Genomic DNA, 27,939 nt, shown 5'->3' on the forward strand with positions numbered 1-27,939 from the left:
TTCAAGTGAATTAATCACTGAAATCATATATCGTTTGTTGATGAAGTGACTCATCTAATTAAGAAGTAAAGTTTTAATGACAACAAAAAGCACAAGCAAGCGCCTAGGTTCTTTGCAACTACGACATTACGATCATGGACTATCCATAACCGTGCAAAGGTTGCCCCTTAAAGAAAATTTGGTCTCCTTTTTTCTCCCTAAAAATTATTTTTTGGAAAGTATTTTTCATAATGTTAAAATTTTAACACTTATGGAATGTATTTTTTTTTCCTTCAAAATATATTAAATTTTCAACACTTCCAAAAAATACTTTTTAGAATATTAAAATTTTTACACTTAGAGAAAGTACTTTTCAAAATGTCTTAAATTTTTAACATTCAGATAGTATATTCTAGAAAAAAAGATTTTTTAGGGGGGAGTACAATAAGGGAGGCATATTAATAAAGTTGAGATATGTAAATAATAACTCAAATGGTCTAGCTATCCACATCCTCTTTAGACTAGATTCAAAGAACTAATCTAGGGTCCAATATGGTGATTCAAATGGACTAAATTAGAAAATTTTATCACTTATTCACACACCTATGCTAGAAATTCCAAAATAATCAACACCAAAAGAAACTCACTTGATGTCAAAATGGTTAAATTCAACCCATTTAGCCCTAATCCATGTGGGTCTAGACCAAAACACCCACATAAGAAAATCATAGGATCAAAAAGCCCACAAATTTTGATGGGCCAGGCCTGGCCTATTGGCCATAATTTTTTTAAAAGTTATTTATGGTTAAAAAGTTTGTTTAACCTATTTTATGGGTTAACCCACTCTATGAACTAAAAAGTCAATTTCTATTTTTGTTATAAATAAATTTATTAAATTATGAAAATTTTAATTTAAAATGAATAAAATTGACATTTAACCAATAAATTTTATAGGGATAGATTCATCTCTAATTTAAATACCAATTTCACTACAAAGTTGACTAGCCCCTTATTATTCATACTCTCCTGTTTTATTTTCCACTTTCTTTTTCTTTTTATAATTTTTTTATAAAAATACTTTTGAGTGAAATAAGTTTCCATTTTTTGAACTTAACATAAAGAAATTTTGTTTTCGTTCTATTATTTTTTTTGTAAAAAATTTAACATAACAAAAACAAGTTTTTTATTTTTATTTTTTTATATGAATGGAAATTAGTTTTTGTTGTATATTTACACGTAATGGAAACTAATTTTTGTCAAATTGACAAGTAAAAAAAGAAAAGAAACGAAAGGTGCAATTAAAGGGGTGGGAGAAGAAGAAAAGAGATAGAGGAACGTGCATCTCGTGAGGAAAAAGAGAATGGGGTAGGAGGGAAGAGAAAAAGGTTTAAAGAGAGGGTGAGGATGTGAAGAAAAGGGTAGAATAAGAAAAGAAACTGGGAAGTGAGAAGTGAAAAAAGGAAAGGAGTGAGAATAAAATGGGTCAAATAATAGGGTGGTTATTAGGAGAGATGGATTGACCTTATTTGGGATAATTAACAACTTTACTATATATGCTATAACTAACTCGTGGACATACTTAAATGGTAATTATTACTCACAAGTAATCGAGTTCTGTTATTTTCTTGTGAAAAACTTAACAAAAACAAGTTATACAAAAAATAGTTTCCGTTGTATATTTATGCATAATGGAAACTATTTTTTTGTCAAATTGGAAGAAAAAAAAGAAAAGAAAGAAAAGGAACGAAACTTGCTAATATGTATACCTTTGCCTCTTCAACATCATCATCGCCGTTCTCTTCAACTTAAAGTAAATTCAACAGCCTATAGACAAAGAAGGTTCAGCCAGATCACTAACATTTTTGCTAGGCTTTCCTACATCAAATTAAGTATGTATGAATGAGTTCATGAATCATGATATGTTTGTTACTTCTAAGAAATCTAGAAGAGGAAAATAATTCATAAAGATTAATTTGTTTTAAACTAATCTAACAGTTTAGCTAAACATTTTTGAATCTATAACATTAATGACATGTAAGCATGCGTGGATCCTTCATGATACATTCCTTCCACGAAAACTAAAAAAAAAAAAAAAAGAGTGAGAGTGAGAGAGAAATGACACATACGTTTAGTTTTTGTCAATTTGTTTTTAAAGAATTGCATTAATGTATACAAGAACGAGTCCTTTCTTCATGAAATTGCTGACGCACAATTCGTGATCGAATTGACTTTGTAAAACCTGAATTGTACGTGCAAAACAAGTAATGTTTATTTTGTTAACTAGATTGAGTAATTGGAATCTTATAATTTGCAAAAGTATCTATATGCAACATTAAAATATACAAGAATGAGTTCTTCATGATATGTTCCATGACATCGTTCTTCTAAGCAGCAGCCACTGGCGAATAATTTATGATGGAGTTGCATTTGTCAAACTCAATTGCGCAAACTTCTCTATTTTGTTAAGTACGTAGTTTGCATACACATAAAACGTATATTCCAAGCGAATGAAATTATTTTTCGTATATCCTACTCGTAATTAACGAAATCACTAGGAAGTTTCGTGTTTATAAGTATCAAAGAGACGAAGTTTCACCCACGATTAATTACAATATGTATAGAGTGCACGTAGTGGTAAGCAAATTACGTTTTCGGGGTACAATAATATTGAGTCTTGTAGAATTCACTCAATAGATAGTTTTGTTTTGCTTTTTTGAAAATCATTAGTACGTACCTCTTATTAATTTATTGAGTTCTCAGCTATAAGTTTTTTACTTTTTTAATTTAATTTAACCAGTAAAAAAAGTGTTGGTAACATTCTTGAATAGATGAATTGGCCAATATAAATGAGAACTCTAACGCTTTGTCTATTTATTTATTTATTCATTTATTGTAACAAGAAGTCTGAGGGTTTGTTTGAAAAAGAATAATTCAATTTCTCCTAAAATATTTTCATCTTCCTTCATTTCCTTTTATTTGTTTACTTTTGAAGATAACACAGATTGAAAATGTAACTAATATCCTTATTTTTATTAAAAACATTTCTAATTTCATAATATGATCGATCTTCACTATATCATTTCTTTATCATATATAATAAGTATGTAAAATATTTAAAATTACATAAAAAAGAGAGAGTAATTAATGTTATTCAACATATAATTAAAAGATGCAGGAAAAAATTTAATTAGAAGATAGTAATTAATGTTATTAAAAATATAGTAATTAATAAATTTTTCTATAATAAATAAATAACAAAGGATACTTTTCCTCCTATATATTAAAAAATGTTAAATATTTACTTATACTTTTAAGATAAATGCATTCATTTTTTATTTAATACTTTTTTATAGCATATTTAAGATGATGATTCTTTAACATACTAGCATGTTGAAAGCATTCCGAACATGATTTATTTCTGAAATGCCATAAACATTAACTATTTTTTCTTTAAATCATTTAATGAAAATAATTTCTCGGACATAAATTTTACAGTAAATATGAATAGCATTATTTAATATATGATTAAGACTTATTTTTTAAACCAAGATTTTTTTTAGGAACACCAAGATTTTAAAAAAAAAATATTTAAACACAATTTGATTCTAAGATAGTAAGATAGAATACTAATGCTTTTCTTAGATGTTTTTGGGTCATATTTAGATTATTTAAGTAAAGTTAAATATTTTATACCTTGATTTTTTTGACAAAGAAAGGAAACTCTTTTAAAATATTAAAAATATTACTTAAAAATGAGATTTTATCAGTAATACATTTGTTGAAATTTCTACTTCAAATTTTATATGATAAGATATCCCAAAATAAAAAAAGGTAAAAAGTAAACGTAGGTTGACAACCGATAAGCTCAAACAACATAGAAAAATATAACACAATTAGAAAGCAGAGTAATGGTTTTTATATTCCTAGACAACGCGGACATTCCAAATTCCAAACCATGATTTTTTCTTTTAAATGAACAAGGAAACTATTTATATAACAACATTCAAGGAAGATCCTTCTTGAAGCAAACATATAAGGGATATACACGAAGATAAAAAAATATATTTATTTTGGGTCCTATTACGGGTATTTTGGATCTTTCTTTATTTCACAGGTCACTCAATCTGAAACTAATTTTGTTTAGATATTATTATGATTATGATTAATTTAAAATATTTTTAGGGATACAAATTAAATATGATATTTTTTTTCGTTAAATAAAACGTTCCCACAAAATGAGACACATACATGAAAATAAAGAAAAGACAGAAAACCAAATGGGAATGCAAAAAATGCAATTATTCATACTTTGTGTGTGAAAACGAGAGATTGGGTTCCGTCTTAGGCCTATACCAAAAATAACTATTTTTTGCGGCTTCAACACACCCCACTATCACATGCCATTCATATTCTTTTATGCATTGCTTCTTTCTTCTCCCCATTCACACTTTGCCCACTAAATTCCCATCCCATCATTATTAGCTGGCTCTATAACCTTCTTCTCAATACTCCTCCACTCTCTTTATATTCTCCTCAAAAGTCTCACTCTTTTTTCTCACTTCTATATTCCATAATTAATCCTTCTTTTGTTTCTTTCTCTCCTTCAATCTCAAGTCTCAAACCATGGCGTTTAGAGGAGGCACTATGTTGATATTAACAATGATGGCATTACTTGAGATTCAGATATGCTCATCGGAGATAAACCGTGGAAACTTTCCAAATGGCTTCGTATTTGGCACTGCCTCTTCAGCTTTTCAGGTTGGTGCCACTCATCTTTTAACTACCATTAACTTATTATGTTTTTTTTTTCAACTTCAATTTCATGCCACAAAAGAAAAAGAAAAAGAAGACTTTTTCCGTCAAAAAATTTTAATTATTAAATTCTTGGTTTTTGTGATTGTATATTTTTTATGTAAATGTGTTTGCTCTTTTTATGATTATTTTGTTTTGGTTTGTTTTTCTATTTGATAGAAAAAATAAATAAAAAACTTGTCATGTCTTTGCTCTTTTGCATTTGGAGAGGGGTGAGGTTTAGCCTGAAGATGCTTTTCTTCCGCTACGTGAACGAGCGGTTACCGTAAATGAATGAGGAGAGATAAGAACGAAAAACGACACATAGGGAATGAGAGCAAACAAATTTTGCCTCGTTTGACATATTAATTAATTGGCCTTTCTCCTCCTCTACTTTTCTCAGTAATTGTTAATGTATCAAAGTGACACAACATACCTTAGTCGCTTTAGAAAAAGTGTGCAATATATGACGTGTTTTGATAAAAAAAGAAGAAGAAGAAAGAAAGAAACAGGCAAAAGTTAAAGGGGATGGAAATTAAGAAAAGTTAAATAGAGTGAATAAAAGTAGATGCAAATAAAGTATTTATTCTCACAGGTTATAAAGGTTTATTTGGTGCTAAAAGAAGAATGGAGGGAGGAGAGATTGTGAATGAGTTCTTTCACTTGTAAAAATACTAACTAACATTGAAAGATAAAAAAAATATATTTAGTGTAATAGAAATAATTTTTTTTATTGATTATTGAATTTTTGTAAGAAACACTTGATTAGCTTTTAGAAAAGAAGCTAAAATGGAATGAACGGTTAAGAGAAAAGAAAAAGGAGAAAAAAAATCATGAATTTGATTCTCTTTATTAACAAAATTAACATTTACCTATAAAAAATATCTTTTAAAAATTTATTTGTTTTCTTGAAATAATATATTGCCATGGTTAAAAAATTGTTATCTTGCGTAAATCGTTGATTACAATTAATTATCAGTGATGTTATGTGTCAAAGTAGATCACAACTCATGTCTATTTATAATTAGGGATGATAAAATGGACCTAGATTCTACGAGTACCAGTAAAAATATTCACAAACAAAAAAGATAATTATTCGCTTATTGAGGATGAGGACAGACATTTATCCGTAATTTTTTGTGAGGACAAGTGTGGTACGAGTACGGATACTATAATATTCATTTTGTTCCGTCTTGCACGCGTATATATATATATATATATATATAATTAAAATATGTTACTTAAGTAAATAATTGAATAATAGTTAGTCAAAGCTACATTGATCGAGTTTAAAAAAATATTATTCAATTAAAAGTTATTAAACTATGTAATAATAGTAAATAAGACGGACCAAATTACATTGATGTAATTTTGACCAACTATTATATCATTTTATAACTTGATATAAAATGCACTTTACATCAATTCAACTATTGAATAATATCTACATACTACAAAGATTGCTTGTATGAAATTTTGTCAAAATTGAACAATAATAAGAAGATAATTAAACAATCTATATTTTAGTATATTTTGAAAAGTTTATATTAAATCAAGTTTAATCTAAATGAATGTTCTAGTAACTAAGTTTGGATTAATATGAAAATTTGTATATATGATGTAAGGAAAATGAACTTTCAATCCAATGGTCAGGTTTAAAAAATATCATCTAGTTAAAAGTTATTGAACTGTTTATTAATTGGTCAAAGATATACGGATGTAACTTGATTTTTCATCTCATTGATATTATACATATACTCTTCTATAAAAAAATATTTTACTAATTTTCTAACAAACAAAAACAATTTAACATAAAGTAGTGAATCCTAATTTGACATACCTCATATTAAATTTGATTCAGATTCTATATTTTTTTTGTTTTGATTCACATTCTATTTAAGAATATTGAAATATTATTTACTTTTATGTATTAATTTATTTATGAATTTGTTGACAAATTCTTTTAAGATTGAGTTCTAATTGTAAATCAATGTTTTGTGTTGTTTGATGTTTCAAATTATTAGTGTAGATTTATGTCTATTTAATAACTTATCTTTATAATGCTAGATGATTATATTTGTAAAGTTATTTATTTATGACTTAAATTTGCATGAATGTTATGTTTCCTGGTTTTTAATTTTGCCTCTACCCCTATATATAAAAAATAAAAGATAATATTTTCTTGGTCTTAATTATAAGAAACACAAGATTACTTTATTCTTAAATTTCCGTTTTACCCCAGATCGGACATGAGGTCTATTAATGATATGCATTGAAAGTGGAAGCATTTATTGAACTATCAATAAAATAATGTATATTCATTAGTTAAAAATGATCGTTGAAAATTAATCACCTCTTAAATTATTTAATATCATGGGTAGCCTTGAATAAAATTTAAATTTATGAAAAATTAACTAATCTAATAACTTATATTGATGTTGATGAATTAGGTAATTATTCTTTATATACATATATGATCAAATGTAATATTATATATGTGATTTTTAATGTTATGTTTGGATTACTTAATAATAAATGTTGAATTTACTTGTCACAAAATTTTTAATTAATATATTTTTATTAATTTATTTTCATTTACTCTCATTTCATCTCTCCTAACAAGTTATAATTGGATATTAAAATTAATTTCAACCTATCGTTTTTAATATTTATAGTTCGAACTTGAATTCCAATAATTTTTTCTAAAAAAATTATCACTAATTAAAAATAATAATTTATGTATGAAAATATTTGTTTATTATAGATTTTAATTATTAAATAATTTATATTTAGAAGTATTTTATTATTATAAATTTAGTTGTACATTTATTTTGTGCAATGACTGGCTAAAATACTAGTTACTCTCTATTTTATCACTTATCATATTTTCTATTTCTTTTTTTTACTATTTTTTTTTATCTTTATTTAAGAATTATAAAAAATGTTAAAAAAATATTGTAAGAGTGAAAATGATGTAATATTGGTCACACCAAATTACATAACTTAAATTTAACACTTTACTATACTACATCAAATTTTGCTCCGTACAGTAAAAGTGTATGGTTTTTTAATACAGTAAATCTGTTAGAAAGCCTGATTCAGTGTAGTGATTGAGATGCATTTTATGTAACTTGTGAGACTCATAAATAGTTTAATTTATCAAATATTATACTTGTAGGTGACGATCCAAACTCCATTAAAGGGGATCTTACCTAACAACGTGCTCCTAGAATTAATCCTAGAATTATTCTGGTATGATATATATCCAGTGACCGAAAAGAAATTCAATGCCCAAGCTCCTGCGTTGACTTTGAGTTTGGGTTTATTTCTATATATATATATATATATATATATATATATATATATATAATATTTTTGCATTTCATTCTATTTTGTTGACAATTTTTGTCCGTCTACACAATAAATGGTTGTCTGGAAACTTTTTTTTTTTTTCATTTTAGAAACCAATCGCTAAAAAAAAAAAGTTGATTCCAGCCATGTGTTTGTGGAAATGGGTCCCTGAAGTTTGAAAAGAAAAAGGCTATATGGTGTGAAGTTATTAATCTTTCCACTTAAACAAATTCCTTTCTTTCATACAATAAAATTATCTGTTTTTTTATTAGAAATTTAAAAGCGGAAATAACGCTTTAATTTAAGCCAGAAAAATTCTCATACTCAAAGAACACTTATAAATTACTTATATGTATCTCATTACAAAAAGATGGGTCACTATGACATTTGAATGAAATGTCATCATTTGAATGAAATATCCATGACATTTGAATAAAATATATCTATCAGTCGTTGTATTAATTAATTTTCGTCAAAAAATTTAATTAAATTATCTTTAGTAAAATCTTTTTTTTTAATTATATTTTTTTATCGTAATGTTTGAATTTGAGACTTCACTTAATTAGACCGACTCTAATTTCACTTAGAGGAAGAATTTGTTGGTATCAAATATTAATAGCATGGTTTAGATACATGTAACTAAAAAAAACTCTAGAGAAAGTTGATATGTGCTTGTGGGACAGTGATCCTATGCAAAACCAGATAACTGCAAAAAGATGTGGTTCCAAAATAGTATGCCTTATTTTTTTTTATTTGGATTTTATAAATATGTTTTATGGGGGTATATATACTATTAGTTCCTTGTACTTTTTAGATATACTTTTTAAAATAGTAATTATAAAAATTAATAAATTTACATATGTGCATGATAATTTCTTATTAAATAACAATATAAAATATTTAAACAAAGAGTGTATTCAAATTAAATTCTAAAACATTACCTTTATTTTCTTCTTCTTTTTATTTCTTACATTTTATTTTTCGCCATCATCGAGTGCTTCTCTTGTTTTTATGCGTGTCCTGTAATGAATCATTATTGAATGTGTTATTTTAACGGTATCTTTATTTTTTCCCTAAAACTATTATTAAATCATATTCATATTTGTCTTGTTTGGACAACTGATATAATGATTCAATGACTCAATGATTCATCACAAAAAGAAAATGATACAATGATTGATAACTGATTTAAATGATGTTATTGATTTCTAGTATGAAGGGGCAGTGAAAGAAGACGGAAGGGGACCCTCTGTGTGGGACACTTTTTCACATACTTTTGGTAAGATTCAATAAATAAATTTAGAGTTTTATCTGTATACATTCGCATGACATATTATTTAATCTTAAATTATCATTTAAATTATTTTAAGATAATTATTTTAAAAAATAATAAATTCTTTATAAATAATAAATTATAATTGAATGAATGGATAAAATTTTTCATATAACCTTTTTTTCTTAAAGTTATTTGTCATAATCATCATTTTAGTCCAATTATTCATTCTGTCACCTAGCCTATAAATAAGTTGGCGGGGGATTGTTATAATTTGATTATGAGCTTTGACTTTGAGTTTGCATTTTAGAAATGCGACTACAATAAAAAATTTAGATGAGAAATTTTATCATTCATAAATGGTCGTATTTAACTTAATCTAAGTTATTGGGATGCCTAATGTAGTATTCGGTACTCTTTTGATAAAATAAAAAAATAATATTCATTCTTAATAATTTGTTAAAGTTATGCTCAATTCATGTAAAAAAGAAGAAGAAGAAGTGACACTCAATTATTGATTTTTGATTGGCCTTCCTGTTGTGCACTTAATTGTTTCAATTGAAGTTGCATAAATAATTGAGATGTTGATGTCTAGTACTACATTTTACTTGAAGCAATTCTTTGATTGCGTGAATATCAAGATTCAAGAGTACTGAAAATTATGTTTTCTTGGAATTTGACTGATGACATGTTTTTTAAAACAAAATATGAAAGTCTCAATTTCTAATGAAAAAAATATGAATATGTTTGGGAGTTCGGTTTCGAAGGAAATGAATAAGGAGGACAATTTTTTTTTTCATTTCTAAAAAATGTTCTCTAATTCGACATTTTTTTAAATGAAAGAAATAAAATAATAAATTATCATACATTGATCTTTCCTTTATTTCTATAAACATTATGTAAGTATTTTAATTCAAAAAAATAGTTGTCCTTTCTTTTCTTTTCTTCCAAAACATCACTCTTAAATATACAGTACCTTCAAAAAACCATTGATAATAACTATATGATATATTCTACTGGTTTACGTAAAAGTAATCATCAAATTTAATTTTTTATCAATCACTGAGGATTTTTTTTCTTTAAAATAAGGACTTTAATGCAAAAACATTAAATTTTTCTTATGATGCTGCAACTTGAAAGCAACAAGTTTCTTCATTTTTCTTCGGATCCCATATTTTGGTCATCATTTATTGTCCTCGGTAGCTTGGTAGTTTCATTCTTATTTCTTATTTTTACATCATAGAACCAACCTAAAACCTTAAATTTCATATTCTTTAGCTTAATTACGGTCTCTAATTAATCAAAATGAGAATTAGAAACCTTCTAATGGGGATAGAATTGCTAATTAAAGTGAAGAGTAATTTTGCTATAAAGTGGTATATGTTCTACCAAGGAGATATAAGGTATGGTAAATGGTTAAGAGAAAAGGAAAGAGAAGATAGGTGGTGGGTTCAATCCTGCTAATAAAAATAACATTCTAACAATCTAAGATTTTCCCATAAAAAAAAAAAAAAAAACTCCTTACCTTACATTTCTATTGCAGGCAAAATAATTGATTTCAGCAATGCTGATGTTGCGGTGGATCAGTACCACCGATACGAAGTAAGTAACAATGGGTACAGTTAAAATTTTTGGAACCTGTTTTTCATCTGCAAAACTTATGTTTCTAAATCAGTTAAATACTTTTGCAATCTATAAGAGTTAAAAAAGATCTAAACACATGTGTTAAGAGTTAGAAAGTGATCTATCATGATATTGGTCCAATTATGATTCTAAAACAGTTGAATACTTTTGCAAGATATAAGTTTCCTATGAAGCTTATTAGCTTAAAACAATTAATTGACATTCTTCTAATGTGATGACTCACTTTATAGAAACAAATTTGGCCTATTTCATAGTAGATACAATTCAACCACCTTTAACCCTAGGTTAAAAGTTGTGCATTTTTTTTTTTAAATTGCATATTGTTTTTCCATGCAGGAAGATATACAACTGATGAAGGACATGGGAATGGATGCCTATAGATTTTCCATTTCTTGGTCTCGGATTTTTCCCAGTAAGCATTTTCATGCTGTTTATCAAAATAGGCAATTGATTTAATGTTATTTACTACCATTGTCTTATAAGAATTTTGTAGTTAACAAATGTTAATAGTGGTGTGGATTGTTGTTGTAATATTTAGGAAGCACACTATGTTATAGCCTCATTCTTTGGATAACAAACAAAAAGGATTGTTGCATGCCAAGTTCCAAAAGAACATTAACACTTTTGTGTGACTGTTGAATGATTATAACACTTGTTTTTTTTAGCAACTTTGAAAGTTTCTGTTTAAGTATGCATAACTTGAAAATAATTGATCTGAATCACTAAAATTCCACTTGTTAGATGGATATGGCCAAATCAATCAGGCAGGAGTTGATCATTATAATAAACTCATCAACGCGTTACTAGCCAAAGGTAACTCTCATTATCCTTGTGCAATTGTTACATTTCTGTAATTTAGTTTTGAATATATAATAAAAGTTGCATTCCATCAACAAATGTTGTCTACATCTTGAGAGTTCTGAGTTATAGTAACATTTCTGATTTCTTGATCCCTACATTTGTAGGAATTGAACCATATGTGACTCTCTATCACTGGGACCTGCCTCAAGCCTTGGAAAACAAGTACAGTGGATGGCTAAACGCTTCAATCATGTACAAAATATAGCTCTTCATTTTAAATATGATTTTACATTACTCTTAAAATTTTGGTAACAAGAAAATATGCTTATAGTTATGTGATTCTTGTGCTACAGAATGGACTTTGCAACTTATGCTGAGACATGCTTTCAGAAATTTGGGGATAGGGTGAAGCATTGGATCACATTTAATGAGCCACATACATTTGCCACCCAAGGATATGATGTTGGTCTACAAGCGCCTGGTCGATGCTCCATTCTCCTTCACCTGTTTTGTAGGGCGGGGAACTCTGCTACTGAACCTTACATTGTTGCACACAATGTCCTACTCTCTCATGCAACAGTAGCAGATATTTATAGGAAAAAATATAAGGTAAAAAAGTAGTTTTATTTTGGTAGTAGTAATCTTGTTAAGAAAGCAATAGAATGATGATTCAGATATAAATAATTATTCAGTGTATCATTGGTAGTAGAGATTTTAACAATTCATAATTCTTTTAAGAGCTTATACAAGTGTTGATGTGCTCCTTGTGAAATTATTTACATCACATTAAAAAGCCTAAATATTGATAACTTTGGTTATTCCACAGAAAATACAGGGAGGATCACTAGGGGTAGCTTTTGATGTCATTTGGTATGAGCCACTAACAAATACCAAAGAAGACATTGATGCAGCTCAAAGAGCTCAAGATTTTCAGCTGGGCTGGTAAGTCATTCACATTTTTTTTTGTGCTGAAAGTGAGGGGCTAAGTCATTCACATAGTACCTCAGATTTGAATTTACATATTTTTTTTTTATCTAAGGGCATAAATGAATGGCTGAATAAGCATAAGATAAGGAAAATTGTTCACATTGGAAGTTCTATATAGGAGTTGTATAAAACACTCACCTTTTCTTTAAGGCCTACAATGTGTCTCTACCATCAAAATGAAAAACTAGGTCATAACTAGAATTAAATTGTTATATGTCATAATGACAGGTTTCTTGATCCTTTGATGTTTGGGGATTATCCAAGCTCAATGAGGACTAGAGTAGGAAGCAGGCTACCGAAATTTTCGCAATCAGAAGCTGCTCTTGTTAAGGGTTCATTAGATTTTGTTGGAATCAATCATTACACCACATTTTATGCAAAAGACAATTCTACTAATTTAATTGGAACCCTGCTCCATGATTCCATTGCAGACTCTGGTGCCGTTACCCTTCGTAAGTTTTGGACCAAACATTACCAAGCTATAGCATTCATTTGTAATTTTGCTTTTTTGTTCGGCCACTAAGTTATTGTTTTTCCTTTTCTTTTCTTTCAGCATTCAATGGTACTAAAGCTATTTCGGAAAGGGTAAGTCATATATGACTCATTTTTTTGTCTCATTGAGATATTGTAATGACAATTGCTTGAGAAACAAACCATAATCATATTGAATTTTGCTACTGGAAGCTACTAAGTAGAGCATACAAAAGTTTGTCATTATAATTCGGTGTTTGCTATCAAAACTTGTCACATAAGAATGAGAGAGTCTTGTCCTTAGTTATCTCTTATTGTCTTTCTTGTACTTAATTTTCATTTTCTATTATAATCAATTCTCCTTTTAACCATAATAAGTACTTAGAGCATAAATGCCGATTGGACTTTTATTTTTTGGTTAATTCTATAACTTGTAAGTTCTGACATGCAGGCAAGTTCTATATGGCTGTATATTGTGCCACAAAGCATGAGAAGCTTAATGATCTATATCAAACAAAAGTATGGAAACCCTCCTGTCTATATTACAGAAAATGGTAATCTTCAAATTCTTATATTCTACCAAATCTCTAGAGTGAATTTAGGCATTAAAATATTTAAGTATAACATAAATTACAAATTTGATTCCTTTAAAGTAACTAGTTCACTTTAGAGAGGAAAGGAAGGAATTCCAATAATTGATAAGAAAATTAATGGTTGTTATTACCTGCACGTGCATAATAAAATATAGATTTGTTAAAATCCACTTCCTTAATTTTCTCATCTAACAGTTGAGATTCCTTTCTTTTTCTTTTTAAAGTGAATTATTCAAAGGAGTAAAATCCATTAATTACTTTTTTGACAGGAAAAAATCCATTAATTACATAGTTGATACTAGGTGTTTGATAAAATGATGCATTATAGTATTTTTACAGGGCTAGGTATCATGATATGCTTTCAAATTACATACTAGAACCTTACAATCTTCTCTCTCGGTCTCTCTATAATCCTTGACATCATAGTTTTTTTTGTGTGTGTGTATTTCCATATTCTATAATTTGCAATTCAATCTATTTTCCATTTTTTTTCCAGCACTTTTAGTTGGAAAACAGTAGAATAAAATGCCAACAAAAAGTAAAAATTGTAAGCTAAATCGTCTTTCTCATGTCTATCACAGGGATGGATGATCCAAATAGTATATTTATCTCCATTAAGGATGCTCTAAAGGATGAAAAACGGATCAGATACCACACTGGCTATTTATCTTACTTGTTGGCTTCTATCAAGTATGTTATAGTTGTTCTTGTATTGTATTATGGAAAATTTCTAACACTATTTTTTTAAGAGTTTAATGTCTATGTATTGACAGTGTAACACAGTTTTACATTGTCATTCAATCAGGAATCAGCGTTTAAATTACATTAAGATAATTATTTAAAAAGTCAACAAACTTATCATATGAATAACCATTTTTCTCTTTTTTAAGTCAATAAACTAATGAAGTGCTGATTTGGTTGATTGCAGAGATGGTTGCAATGTGAAAGGTTATTTTGTGTGGTCACTATTGGATAACTGGGAGTGGTCAGCTGGATACACGTCTAGATTTGGTCTATATTTTGTTGACTACAAAGACAACCTGAAGAGATATCCCAAACAATCAGTGGAATGGTTCAAGAACTTCTTGAAACCTACTAAATAACTATGAAAAATATGTGCAAGATTGTGTTTGGAATCATAGAAATTGTATTTGATTAGATTTGAATTGAATTATATGATTCAAAAAATTAATTTACATGTTGGAAACTTATAATAAAAATTAAGATTTGAAATTGATTTGTGAATCAACTTTTACAGTTGGAACACCTTGTCACTTGTAACAGAATGAGTTATTTTATTTTTACTAATTTTTTTCGAATTAAAAAAAGTAGTGTGGGTAGATAAATAAAGGTAAAATTATTAATTCAAGTGTTTAAAACTAAGCTAAAATTAAATGCACTTAAATATAACTAACTTTGAGTGGTTTTATTAGCTAGACATAGATATGCTTTTAGTCCCTGTAAGATTATTTTGATTTTTTTTTCTTAAGGTTATTTTGTTTTGAACCATGTTTTTTAAAAAAATTATGGAGGACCGTATTTAAGCAATCTTAATATCTAAAACATGAAAAAGAAGAAACAAATATTCTAAGATCTTGTAATTTATTCTTTGATTTTGAGACTTTCATATTGAACTTCAAAAATGAAGATAAACAATTAAAACGTTAATAAAATATCCACATTTAAAAACGATGACAAATAATCCCATATTTTTTCAAAACTAATTAATTTTAAAAAGGTTTAATTATTCTGTGGCCCTTGAAATTTTGTCAAATTTTTAATTAGATCCTTAAATTATTTTATTCAAATGGCTTCCTAAACTTGTATGTATTTTTTAATTAAGTCTTTTAAACTTGTATTATTTTTTAATTAGATTCCTGCATTAGGGACCTAATTAAAAAAAATACTATTTCAAGGACCTAATTAAAAATAGTGAAATACTTCAGGGTCTGTACATTGATTTAGCTTTTTAAAAAAATTAACATAATATAAAGATTTCTAGATAAGCTCTGAATCAGAATTTAAATTCAAAACATAAACTTAATTTATTAAATCACAATGTAAAAATTTTGTGAGGCCCATCATCACACGCAAAAGGGGTAAATAGGCGAAGGTAGTTACTTTTTCCACTTCCCCCCATTACTTATAGACTCTCATTTCCCATCATTTTTTAAATTTCTTTCCCTAAACTGCCCCCATACATACCCTTCCCTAACACTCTTTCGAAAATAAAAAAAAAAAATAATCCCGTCTCATTTATATTTAGCTTAGGCTCCTCCTTCTTCCACCAAGAAATTGTCGTTGTCCTTATCCTCTTCTCCTATGCTTGAAATCATTCACATGGTTGTTTTCATAATTAGCCATTCGATGTTTAAGTTAAGAATAAATTAAAGTAGTTGAATCATGAATGTGTACAAAACAATCCATAATATTTGTATTTGAGTTGGATAGTTTTACGACTAAGAACATTGTATTGGAGAGACCTTGGTGCAATTAAATTCTAAAAATTGGTGACATCATTTTGTTGACCAATGTGTGTAAATTTTTCTTTTTCTCTAAATTTCTTTATTTTCAATCATTAAATAAATAAGAATATTATTTTATTTTTTAATTGGTACTTTTATTGGTTTTATAAAAGTTAATTAGAAGAGTATAAAAGCAAATTATTTAAATAGACGAGTGTTAGATTTGATTAATTAAATAATGGGGCTGGTGTTAAATTAATCGTGGTTTTTTTTTTTTAACTTCTCGTGGGCTTGCAAAACTGCAGCCCAATATTTGTTGGTTGTGTATGTTTTTTTATGTGCATTATTATTTTCACCTCTATTTTATCTATTCTCACCCCCATTTATTTATTTAAATGCCTATTCTACCCCTTTTCCTCACCCTCTCCCTCCTCCTCCCATACTCCCTTTTGTTTTTTTCTCTCCTTTCACACCCTTACTCTATCATGCTCTCCTGCACCCCCTCCCATTCTCTCATCTTTACTCTCTTGCACAAGTCGTCATTCTTGTGTTTGAATTTGTTGTTAGACAAAAACACATTTGTTGTGTATATAACACAAGAAGTTGTCATTCTTGTGTTTGTGTTCGTCATTAGACGAAAACACATTAGTTGTGTATATAACACAATGTAAACATGTTTCTATTTGTTTTTAATCATATCCATTTAATTATTTTTATCCTTTTTTTAAAAAAAAATATCACATAAGAAGTCACTTAATGTGTAGGAAACAAAATGTCGAGTATCTACCGAGTGTCCTATTGAGAGGATGTGCAGTTATCATTTATCATTTTGAATAAAGTAATCTCCTTGCACATGATCATGTTGTTGGTGCACACACTTGGAGCTACCATATGTCATAACTCATAACTATGTGTTTTCATTATTTGAGTAATATTCCAAGAGGGTGGAAGATGGGTGTCTAACCACCCAAACCGTGCCCAATGTCTCATTCTTAACTTTGATGATTTGGAGCAGCCAAGAAAATCCACTTTTGTCATTAGCTTTTTTTTTTTTTCATGTTAACCCTTTGATTCATCATGAGAAAAAAAAATTGATTATTCCAGAATTTGGTGAAAGTTAAGTAAAGTTTAATAAAAAAATATTTTTATTAAAAATTAAGCTCAAATAATATTTGAATGATTTAATCTTAACTATAATATATTAATCATTTATATCTAATTACTTGATTTACTTTTATATTTGATATTAGCTGATATCACACGAGTCAATTTTCTTCGTTTGCAATATGAAGTTTTCTATTGTTTTTTTTTTTTTTTTTTTTTGCTTTGTTCTCTTTCACTACCACAACAATCTTTAACTCACGTGACACTTTAAAGTGTCGGCATATTATGTTCTTTATCGTGTTTGATGCACAATCCATATTGCTCAACATATATACAATTTTCTACCCAAATAGAATGAATAAAAACTCGTCCACTCTCTCGTTCATATTAAATTTTTAAAATATTATTTTATTAGTACATATCAATTGTTATAATTTATTATAAGAGAAATTTTTGAACTTACAATCTCTCCTCCTTCCTTCACCCTTTACACCGTCAACCTTATATCTCCTCCGATAAAATAATTTGTATCTTATATATTAATCAATTAATAGTTAAATAAATAGCATGTGATAGTAGTAGTGTAATAGTGTTTTAACCAGATGTAAACCGAAAACTAAAAACTAAAAACAATGAAAGACGGAACAAAACGATTTATTTTATTGAATTAGATCGAATTTTATACGTAATTTTGGAAATCAGTACAATCTAATTTAAATTAAATGCATACATGCTTGTATCATTCTATTTTAAAATTATCATAGCAATTTATTTTTTGATTTTAAAATTATCCAAATTATATTTTATTTTAATTTTTTTATAATGTTAATGATTTTGCATTAAAAATGAAATTTGTTCTTTCACCTATTTTTCTATTATATAGTTGTTATGTTTTATTTTTAAAATTGAATAAAAATATGCAATAAGATTTATTTAATGCCTTCTAATAAAAACAAACACTAAAAACTGATTCAATTTAAATTTAAATTTAAAACTACACTGACTGAATAATTAAATTAAAAATCAATAAAACCAAATCTTCCTACAGTCGATCTAAATCATCTAATTTAATTCAAAACTACTTAGTGTAAGATACTTACAAAAAAAAAATACTTAATGTAAGATGAAGGGAAAATAAAAAATATGGAGCAGAATGGCAGTACTACTAGTAATCTAATGCTTTTATTCACGAAATACCTGGGTGAGTTACGTGTAACTCTACATCATAAATACTTAAATAGATCCAATCCACATGCTGCTTCATGATTTATTAATTTCTCCTTCTTTGTTCCCCCACAAACAGAAACAAAAAACTCTGTTCTTTCTCTCCACCGCCACTATTAGACAAAGGTAAATTTATTTCATCTCTCTATGTTACTGTCTTTGCCTTCTTGCCTTTGGTTTTGTCATTTGGGTAGGAGCTTTATGTTTTGGTGTGAATTGTCCTTGCTAGATCTGTTATTTTATTATGTTAAGATATTCAGATTCTTCAATTTGTCTCGTGTCATGTGTTTGCATGTTGGTAGAAAATATGAAAAACACAAGATGACCCAGCAAAACAATTGAATAATTTAAGTTCCATTAATTACATTGCACCACTTGCACTTAATTCTTTTATGATAGAATGTTCTCTGCATCTGTTTCATTTATAATTGTTCCAATTGAAAATTATAGATCTCTAAAATTCTCTCATCAAACGTGCACATATGTAATTTACAATTGTGAGAATCATTCTATTGAGTCGTTAATGTCAAATATTAGTCTAACACACACACAAGCACACATCACAGCTATATCTCTATTTCATGTCTTTAATTTATTCAACAATTCAATGTAAGAAGTATCAGGCATGTTTTGAACAAGTGTTGGTGTCAGAAATGTGTCTGACATGGAGACACTTTGAACCAGAGAGGTGTTGGTGTTTCATAGTTTATATTATTGTTGTGTTATTTGATTTTGATTTGATCTTCCTATAGGGTGCTGAGAGAGAACAAAAAAAATGCTGAAGATTTGTTGCATTGGAGCTGGGTATGTTGGAGGACCAACCATGGCCGTGATTGCAATGAAGTGTCCTAAGAGTGTTGTGGTAACCGTAGTGGACATATCTTTGCAGCAAATCAACGCATGGAACAACGATCACCCTCCCATCTACGAGCCGGGCCTCGATGAAGTGGTGAAGTAGTGCAGGGAGAGTGCTGCAAGGATGATTGCTGATGTCTCAAAATCAGACAAAATTGTGGTTGAGAAATCCACTGTTCCTGTGAAGAGAAGACAGAAGAGGCAATTGAGAGAATCTTGACTCACAACAACAAAGGCATCAATTTCACAATTCTTTCAAATCCAGAGTTTCTTGCTAAGGGCACAACAATTGAAGACCTATTCAAACCAGATAGGGTTCTCATTTGGGGTAGGGAGACCCCACAAGGGCAAAAGGTAATACAACCTCTCAAAGAAGTGTACACTAATGGGATTCTATATGTTAAATATGAGTTTTTTTTTTAATAAAAATATATTAAAAATATCTTAAAAAATATTTATTTAACAGTTATTTTTGGATTGAATGATAAGAATTGATATTTTTTTATTTATGACTTGTAGATATGAAAAGGAAGAATTAAAATCAAAACAAATTCGAAAGTTATCAAAAATATAAATAAGGAAGATTTTTTTTTGTAACCGCCAAATATAAGATATGAAAAGGATGAATTAAAAGCAAAACAAATATAAAAGATATCAAAAATAAATAAGGAAGCTTTTTTGGCATCAGTCCCAAGTTCACTCCAACATCTAAAAAAAGGGAGTTAAGCCAAGGAGAAAAGACACACAAAGTCTCAGAACACTCTCACTACTACCCAAAGCCTGAGAACTCCTCTTCTCCTCTCTTTTTATCATTTTTTCCAATTCTTTCTTCCATCCCTCCCATTATAAAGCCCTCATGACCATGAGTGGTTAATCCCTTAGTTAGGGCCTGATAGGCCTAAAAAGTCAAACGATGTATAGTACACTTCAAATTTATCAATGTAAAAGGAGTCCCTTCCAGGTTTCTTTTTTATTCTATTATCTTTTCTGTTTCTATCTTGCATATTTCATCTTATTATCCTGTTAGGGGTTAGGTGCTCGAGAGAGGACAACCTTTAATTAAGATATAAGGAGAGTATGCATGTATCGATTTTAGGGATTAGATGTTCGAGAGAGGGTAACCTTTAATAGAACAAGAAGAAAGAATATCTTAATAAAATCATTGCTAGACATAAAATGATTACATTATGCTTATGTGTCAAAGCAAGCATCTAGAATTAAACCTTCATGCATTTTATTTATTGAATCTTTTCAAAGACATTTGGGAGATAGGTAAGTAACATAGGCTTGTCATCATGAGACATCAAGGGTAAGTATTTTAACAGATGCGGGTAGAATAAAATCAATTGCATTGGTAAAGAAAATCATTAATTCATACATCCTAGCGCGATAAAGGCATGCTAGGTCTTGACATTCCCATCCATTTGAATTTTACTTTGTATCACTTTGCTTTCTCTTTTATTGTTTATTTACAATTTTGAATTCATGTTTTCCAACCCTTAAATCTTTATAAATTCATTACACTTATAAATTGAAAAAGTATTTAAAATAAGTACAACACGAGATCCCTGTGAAAATCAACACTCAGACTTTCGAGATTTTACTACTTAAACAAATTGATACACTTGCCAATCGGTTAACAAATTCCTGAAACGAATTTGTGGTCTACTGAACTCTCAAAGCTTGCAGCCAGTGCCTTTATGGCACAGAGGATCACTTCTGTGAATGCCATGTCAGCACTCTGTGAGACTATTGATGCTGATGTGTCAAGGTTATTTTTATTTTTATTTTTTTATTTGTGATTGTTAGTTGTTAGTTTTTATTAGAACATCTCCAATGCATGATGCTTAAATGAATTGCTTAAAGTTAAACAATGTTTCTTAAAATTTTTTTTTTTATTAGAATGGATGATATGTCAATGCTCTGTATAATTGAGTTGTTTAATTGATTATTATAAAAAAAGACCAATTTTTTAATCTAAAATTTAATGTGACTCAAGTTAAGTGCTTACTTTAAAAACTTTAGAGTTGAAGTAAATTTTTGTATAAAGTTCTTAAATCTATGTGGCATTAATTGTAGGATTCACAAATTTAAGACAAACAATTCATTTAAGCAATCATACATGATAGACGCTTTTGGTGGAGAAATTTGAACCCCCAACTTCTCCTTTCCCTTCACTTCACCACTAAGTCAACCTTATAACCTTCTCTTATGTGTTACAGGTGTTGCACTCAATTGGGACAGACTCAAGGGTTGAACCAAGTTCCTGAATGCCAGTGTTGGCTTTGGTGGCTCCTGCTTTCAGAAGGACATAATGAACTTGGTGTACATTTGTGAGTGCAATGGCCTTCCTAAGGTGCCAAATTATTGGAAGCAAGTTGTAAAAGTGAATGACTACCAGAAACCAAGATTTGTGAACAGGGTGGTGCATCAATGTTCAACACAATTTCAACAAAAAAATTGCAATTCTTGGCTTTGCTTTCAAGAAGGACACTGGTGACACTAGGGAGACTTCAACAATTGATATGTGCAAGGGGCTTTTGGGAGACAAGGCCAAGTTGAGCATATATGACCCTCAAGTCACTGAAGACCAAATCACAAAGGATCTTTCAATGAGGAAGTTTGATAAGGACCACCCTGCACATCTTCAGCCACCAAGCCCTACTTCAATAAAGCTATTGTTTGTGGTTTGGGATGCTTATGATGCACTGAAGGATGCACATGGTGCTTGCATTCTCACTGAGTGGGATGCGTTCAAGAAGCTTGATTAGAAGAAAGTTTATGACATCATGCAGAAGCCAACATTTATATTTGATGGAAGGAATGTTGTGGATGTTAAGAAGGTAAGGGAAATTGGGTTCATTGTGTATGCCATTGGAAGGCCACTAGATCCATGGCTCAAGGACATGCCTTCAGTCGTGGCTTAATTAAAGGGAGAAAAAAAATTTGCTGGAGACAATGTCATTCTATTCTTGTTCTTTTAATTGCATTTCTCTTCTTGCTCCTTTTCTATTTGATTAGTTTTGTTTCACAAGATCCTATGATACTGTAGTGTCCATTCTTGTCTTTTTTAGTTAGCTGAAAATTCTAATTTGTTGACTTGCCTTTATGTAATATAAACTAAGCATGGGACCTTGGCTATTGCACAGGGTTAATGACATATGATTGTTTCAAGAGTTGTTTTATTGTTTATATATATTAAAAAAAACATATTTTAAAATGTCGAGAAACAAAATGAATATTTACTTTTAATACAATGATTTTAATCTTGAGGGGGAAAAAAATATTACAGAAGTTAAATAATTTATGATCATTCAAGGTAATAATACATTGTGGTTATTAAGATATTTATAATTCGTTGACATCTCTAACCTTGTAATTAAGTTGGTCAACAAAGCTAATGAATGGACGTGTAGACAAGGATCAATTACCTTCCTTGAATTAAACATTCTTGTCATTTTGAATCTAAGATGCAAGATCAAATTAGCAAGAACAACTTTGAAAGACACAATGCATAAGTTTACCGCCAATTATAAATTATCAATTTCTCTATGTTTATTTGAGATCCATTTGATATATAACACTTGGGTGGAAGTTCATAATTTGATAAAGAAGATGCTATATAACGAAATTAATCTTGTACCTGTTGTAGATAAATTTTTTTTCTTGACAACTTCTTTATTTTGAGGTCTTTTTATAAGTATTTGATTATTCAATTTTTTAGAGTGTGTGATATCTATAAAAGGTATTTTGACGTTTAAGATAAGACTCACATTAAGTAATAAATAAGAATTAACAATGCTTTTATCTAGAGAATCTCACTCCTATTTATACATAGGTCTCTAAGTGAAGTACATAGAATTCATCCCTCCTACATAACAAGAGTTATCCTTCTAAGCCCTTTCATAAAGTGAGACGTCCAGTATCCATGATCACACACAAGAGTTATCCCTCCTTTAATAGGTTTTTGGATTTGTTCATCGTCACGCATATAAAGTAATCAATTGAAGGTTATGGATAAATTAAATGTGATTTATTTTATTTCATAATTAATTAATAAAAATATGATTTAACTAACAACATATTTAATTAAATGAGACGCAGTCCCAACTTGTTTGTGTGTAATTTTGACCCTGGGTGATCAAAGACAACCATAAGTTGAAAACATGCTATATGAAATTGGCTTATTTGCTATCCTTTTTAAGCTGTTCCCCGAGCTGTTCCTTCAAGTAAGAGTTGTGTTAATATTTAATTGTGAAAATATTAACACAACTCTTTAAAGGGACAGTATAAAGACAACTTGAAAAAAGACAACAGAGAAGTCAGGTCCCACGCTACATAGGTATATTAATCAATGCATGATTCATGAGAGATGAGGTTAACTTATAGACAATGAAATCTTATAATATTTATTTATTTTATTTACTATTCATTGAATACTTTTATGATTTTCTATCAAGTTTTTTTATACCATGATCCTTTCTTATATCAAGTTAGTTTTTCTTTAAAAAAATAAAGGTGTGAATAATAATAATAATAATAATAATAATAATAATAATAATAATAATGTGATATATAGATATAAAGATAAAAACATTATTATATAAATTATCGTATTTTTTAATTATATTATATATGAATATAATATAATATACTACTTGTAGAATCCAAGTGAATAAGATAAAAACAATTTTTAAAAACAATTTCGTGTCTTACCTTTTAAATTTGTTTTTTTTTTCCAAAAAAAAGGGGTGTCATTGGAGTTTTTTTTAATATTGGCCGTTTTTGCGTGTCGCTTATTCGAGGCCCAACCCAAGAGTATTTCAACCCGACATTCACACCGGACCGTGTCGTATTGAAAAGCACGAACCGTCCCTCTTTCTTCTTCGCGTTCTTTGTTCGATCCTTCTTCTCCCTTTCGATCCTCGATTTCCTTTTAATTATTATTCCTAATTCTTCAATCGAGTCCTTGCCTCGTTCAATTCCCATTTTCCTCTTCCGTTTGATCCCTTAATCGTTCCCCTTTCGTAACCTTTGTAGTTTAGGGTTAGGGTTTCGATTCGGTCTTTCAGGGTCGTAAGATTGTCGTTTTTTGTTGTGTTTCCCCCAAAACTCCTGGTTTTGGTTCTTATTCGCTTGATATTTCGTCCCAATTTGGCGTAATTTCTTGTCGCGTTTACGATTCTAGGGTTTCGTTCCGGTCGATTTTTAGGGCTTTTTTATCTTTGAATTTCAGGAGGGGTTTTCTGTAAATTGATTGAGGGGTTTGCTTCCTTCCCATACCTGACGAAATTCTAGCGGTCCTATTGCTTTTTATTTATTGATTTCTACGGTGAGTCAAGAATCTAGGGTTAGGGTTTGAAATACAATTAGGTATTATTCTAATTAGTGAAATTCAATTGGGGGTATGTTCTTTGGTGTTGAGGAACAACCTTTGTTGTTTAATTCTGTATCCAATTCTCTTCAATTAGGCCTTTTGATTTTCGTTTGTCCCTAAATTGTTCCGAAGTGCTGTGTTTGGCGGGTTGTCTGAAGTTTGAATTTTGAAAGAATACAAGGTGAGGATGATTTTCTGTCATTCCTGCTTTATAGTTGTTTTGTGATGTTTTTGGGTTTAAAACGCTATTGTTTACAATTAATTGCTTCTGATATGCTTCTCTACCTTTAATGTGGTAGTGAGAATTTCACTGTAATGCTATATGCATATGATACTCCTCTGTCCTGCAAATGTGATATTGCATGGCTGGCAGCTCTGCCTTCTTTTGTTCCTTTAATCATAACATTTGTAGGAATTTCTTTACACTTGACTAGAGGGTTATCCATTGTAAAAAGAAAAAAGAGGGATGTTAATATGTTTATTGAGCTTGGCACATCTAGCAGCAAGTAGCAGTTATGGGAATTCTGGCTCCTTTGAATTGATATTAGCTTTTTTAGTTTGTTTCTTTCAAAACTGAAACAGTGCCTTTTCTTTTATGGTGAACATATTTCTAGAATGTTAATGTTCCATTTTTCACAAATCTTTTGTTAACAATTCTATCCCTCTTTGCATGCAAACATACATACTCTGAGCACAAAGACAAACACCCCCCTAAGAGTACAAAGTCATTTGTGCATCAAATGCCTTTATTTATGTAGTTATTTTTTTTAATACCTACCCTTAATTATTCCATAACAGAATCAGAATGGGGTATAAGAGATGCCGTGAGGCTAATGAATTTGAGGATCTTTCTTTGAACAAGGCAAAACGTTTTGAATGCAACAATGAGCTGGTTTCATTAGCTGATATTGTTACGCCCAACAAGGCCTTTGCTAAGACTGTTATTAAAGGTAAATGATTTTCTTATAATATAGTTTAATTTGTTGAGATATTTGTTAAACATACTTTTTTTGTCATTGGTCTGATTGAAAATTTTGTCTGATAATTAATATATACTAAATAATATTCTTTTCATTTTGTACATAGGTGATGAAGATGGCTTTTACAACATTCAATGGTATGATCCACTTGAAACAGATGCTGCCAAAGAATCTCCATATACTGGTGACAAGAATGGTAAAACCAGTGGCCACTTCCGCAGCTGTTCTAGTGAGGATGATACTGGTTCTGGGGCGACATCATTATCATCTGCTTCCTCAGATTGTTTGGAATTTGATACTCCGCAGAAAGTATTTGTTCCTTTGGATGATGACTATTTAGACTTTGATTGCTCACCTAGAAAATCAGTTCCCATTGGACCAAATCATCAAGCCACCATTCCTGTTTGGAGGGGTAAAGTGAATAAGATGTTGGAGTTAGGCATATATAATCATGACAGTCCCTCCTCTGGCTTAGTATCAGCTCATACTGTTGATGAAGATGAAGAGAGGCTCATGGGAACTTCTGTGCTCTCAATGGATGAGTTTAGCTTTCATTATTTTAGTAGTAATGAGATTGGACAAGGCAGGACAGAGTGTAACTGCATGGATCGTTGCTCCATCAGATGTGTTAGACAGCATGTTAGGGAAGCGCGTGAAAATTTGATGGAGACTCTTGGGGAGGAAAAATTTGTTAACTTGGGCTTTTGTGACATGGGAGAGGATGTTTCACGTCAATGGACTGAGGAAGAAGAAGACATGTTTCATGAGGTTGTCTACAGCAATCCTGCATCATTGGGTAGAAACTTTTGGAAGCATTTGTCAGTCACTTTCTCTTCTCGAACCAGTAAAGAAATTGTCAGCTACTATTTTAATGTTTTTATTCTGCGGAGGAGGGCTGCTCAGAACAGATCCAGATTTTTGGATATTGATAGTGATGATGATGAATGTCAAACAAGAAACTCTAGGATTTTTGGTTTTGAAAATTCTGATGATTCTGCCATTGAGTCTCTTGGTGATGAAGATGTCCGTGTGGAAAACCATGATAATTATTCTGATGAAGATGATGATGACGATAACACTGATGATGGAACTGAAGATAATGTTCATGGAGTAACTGGATGTGATATTGGAAACACCACTGAGATAGAGGGTGAGATTGATCAAAACCCATCAAATTCGAAGGTGAACTCACAGATTGAGCCTTGGAGTAATCCTGATGAGCATGTCAATGGGACTCCTGGAATCCTGAACTACAATATTGCTGTCGGGGATGACTCCTGTATGTCCTTCGAATGTGATGCCAATATGCATGTGTCTTGCCATTCTCATGGTTTAGGAGGTGCTAGTTCCGCTTTGCAAGCTAGGGGATATAATTGTAATCAGAGTCCACATACGCAAGGAAAACTTGATTTGTCCAGCAATGAGATGGATCATGTTTATTTGATGGAGCCCTGTGTTTCTAAAGATTGGTATCCTGGGTACTCAACATGTCCAACGCCAAGTACAGATTTAGACTTCTTACCTACCTCCAATTTGATTGAAGAGTTTTTTGGCTATGGTACTCTGGATAAAAAAGACCTGAAGTGACTGAGGTATTAACTCAGTTTTTTTGGCATCAGCTTGACAGATTTAAGCTACTTGAGGGTGCCAATCCAGGTCTTAGAAAGTTCCAGTCATGGACGTGTTATTTGAGTACCAGGAAGGGAGCGACTTAATAGTGGTGGAAAGCCTTCTATTCTTTATTTCTTTCTTTTTTTTTCTTTTTTGCCAGAAAGGAGAGGGTGAGGGTAGAGGTACATTTGATGTTAATTTGTATATACTTCGTGTTGACCTCACCGTTTCCAAAATAAAAATAAAAATGGGTTCTCCCCGTTACTGTTGTTCATTTTACTACCTCACAATTTGTATGATATAATTGTAAAAAGCCAGTTTGAATTTGAATATTGTCTCGTATTGTCATAATTTTTGTCCTGTGCAGATATTGCATGCGGTATTATTTTGAGTTTGTGCACTTGTGTATTAAATTTTTTGATGGATGGCAATT

At 29.7% G+C, this 27,939-nt stretch overlaps 2 protein-coding genes and 1 pseudogene across 2 annotated transcripts; all 3 read left to right on the forward strand.

The window, feature by feature from the left end:
- The first annotated feature begins 4,489 nt into the window (after window positions 1–4,489).
- Window positions 4,490–15,154, forward strand: LOC114403786 (beta-glucosidase 40-like). Its single transcript, XM_028366942.1, has 13 exons — window positions 4,490–4,737; window positions 9,334–9,400; window positions 10,938–10,996; window positions 11,375–11,450; window positions 11,780–11,851; window positions 12,004–12,091; window positions 12,193–12,448; window positions 12,666–12,781; window positions 13,055–13,278; window positions 13,380–13,411; window positions 13,749–13,851; window positions 14,472–14,580; window positions 14,819–15,154. The coding sequence occupies exons 1-13, from the start codon at window positions 4,603–4,605 to the stop codon at window positions 14,991–14,993; spliced, it is 1,512 nt and encodes a 503-aa protein (XP_028222743.1). The 5' UTR covers window positions 4,490–4,602; the 3' UTR covers window positions 14,994–15,154.
- A 4,016-nt stretch (window positions 15,155–19,170) lies between these two features.
- On the forward strand, window positions 19,171–22,662 carry LOC114403037 (annotated as a pseudogene).
- A 1,722-nt stretch (window positions 22,663–24,384) lies between these two features.
- On the forward strand, window positions 24,385–27,836 carry LOC114403284. The gene is made up of 3 exons (XM_028366144.1): window positions 24,385–25,096; window positions 25,714–25,865; window positions 26,002–27,836. The coding sequence occupies exons 2-3, from the start codon at window positions 25,721–25,723 to the stop codon at window positions 27,480–27,482; spliced, it is 1,626 nt and encodes a 541-aa protein (XP_028221945.1). The 5' UTR covers window positions 24,385–25,096; window positions 25,714–25,720; the 3' UTR covers window positions 27,483–27,836.
- Window positions 27,837–27,939: the final 103 nt, after the last annotated feature.

Source organism: Glycine soja, chromosome 20 (assembly GCF_004193775.1).
Source record: "Glycine soja cultivar W05 chromosome 20, ASM419377v2, whole genome shotgun sequence".
Classification (NCBI taxonomy): domain Eukaryota; kingdom Viridiplantae; phylum Streptophyta; class Magnoliopsida; order Fabales; family Fabaceae; genus Glycine; species Glycine soja.

Coding starts and splice junctions, on each gene's coding strand:
- LOC114403284 (XM_028366144.1), top strand. CDS start 25,721: ATGGGGTATAAGAGATGCCGTGAGGCTAATGAATTTGAGGATCTTTCT. Junction 25,866..26,001: donor TGCTAAGACTGTTATTAAAG/GTAAATGATTTT, acceptor TTTTGTACATAG/GTGATGAAGATGGCTTTTAC.
- LOC114403786 (XM_028366942.1), top strand. CDS start 4,603: ATGGCGTTTAGAGGAGGCACTATGTTGATATTAACAATGATGGCATTA. Junction 4,738..9,333: donor CTGCCTCTTCAGCTTTTCAG/GTTGGTGCCACT, acceptor ATTGATTTCTAG/TATGAAGGGGCAGTGAAAGA. Junction 12,449..12,665: donor TTTATAGGAAAAAATATAAG/GTAAAAAAGTAG, acceptor GTTATTCCACAG/AAAATACAGGGAGGATCACT.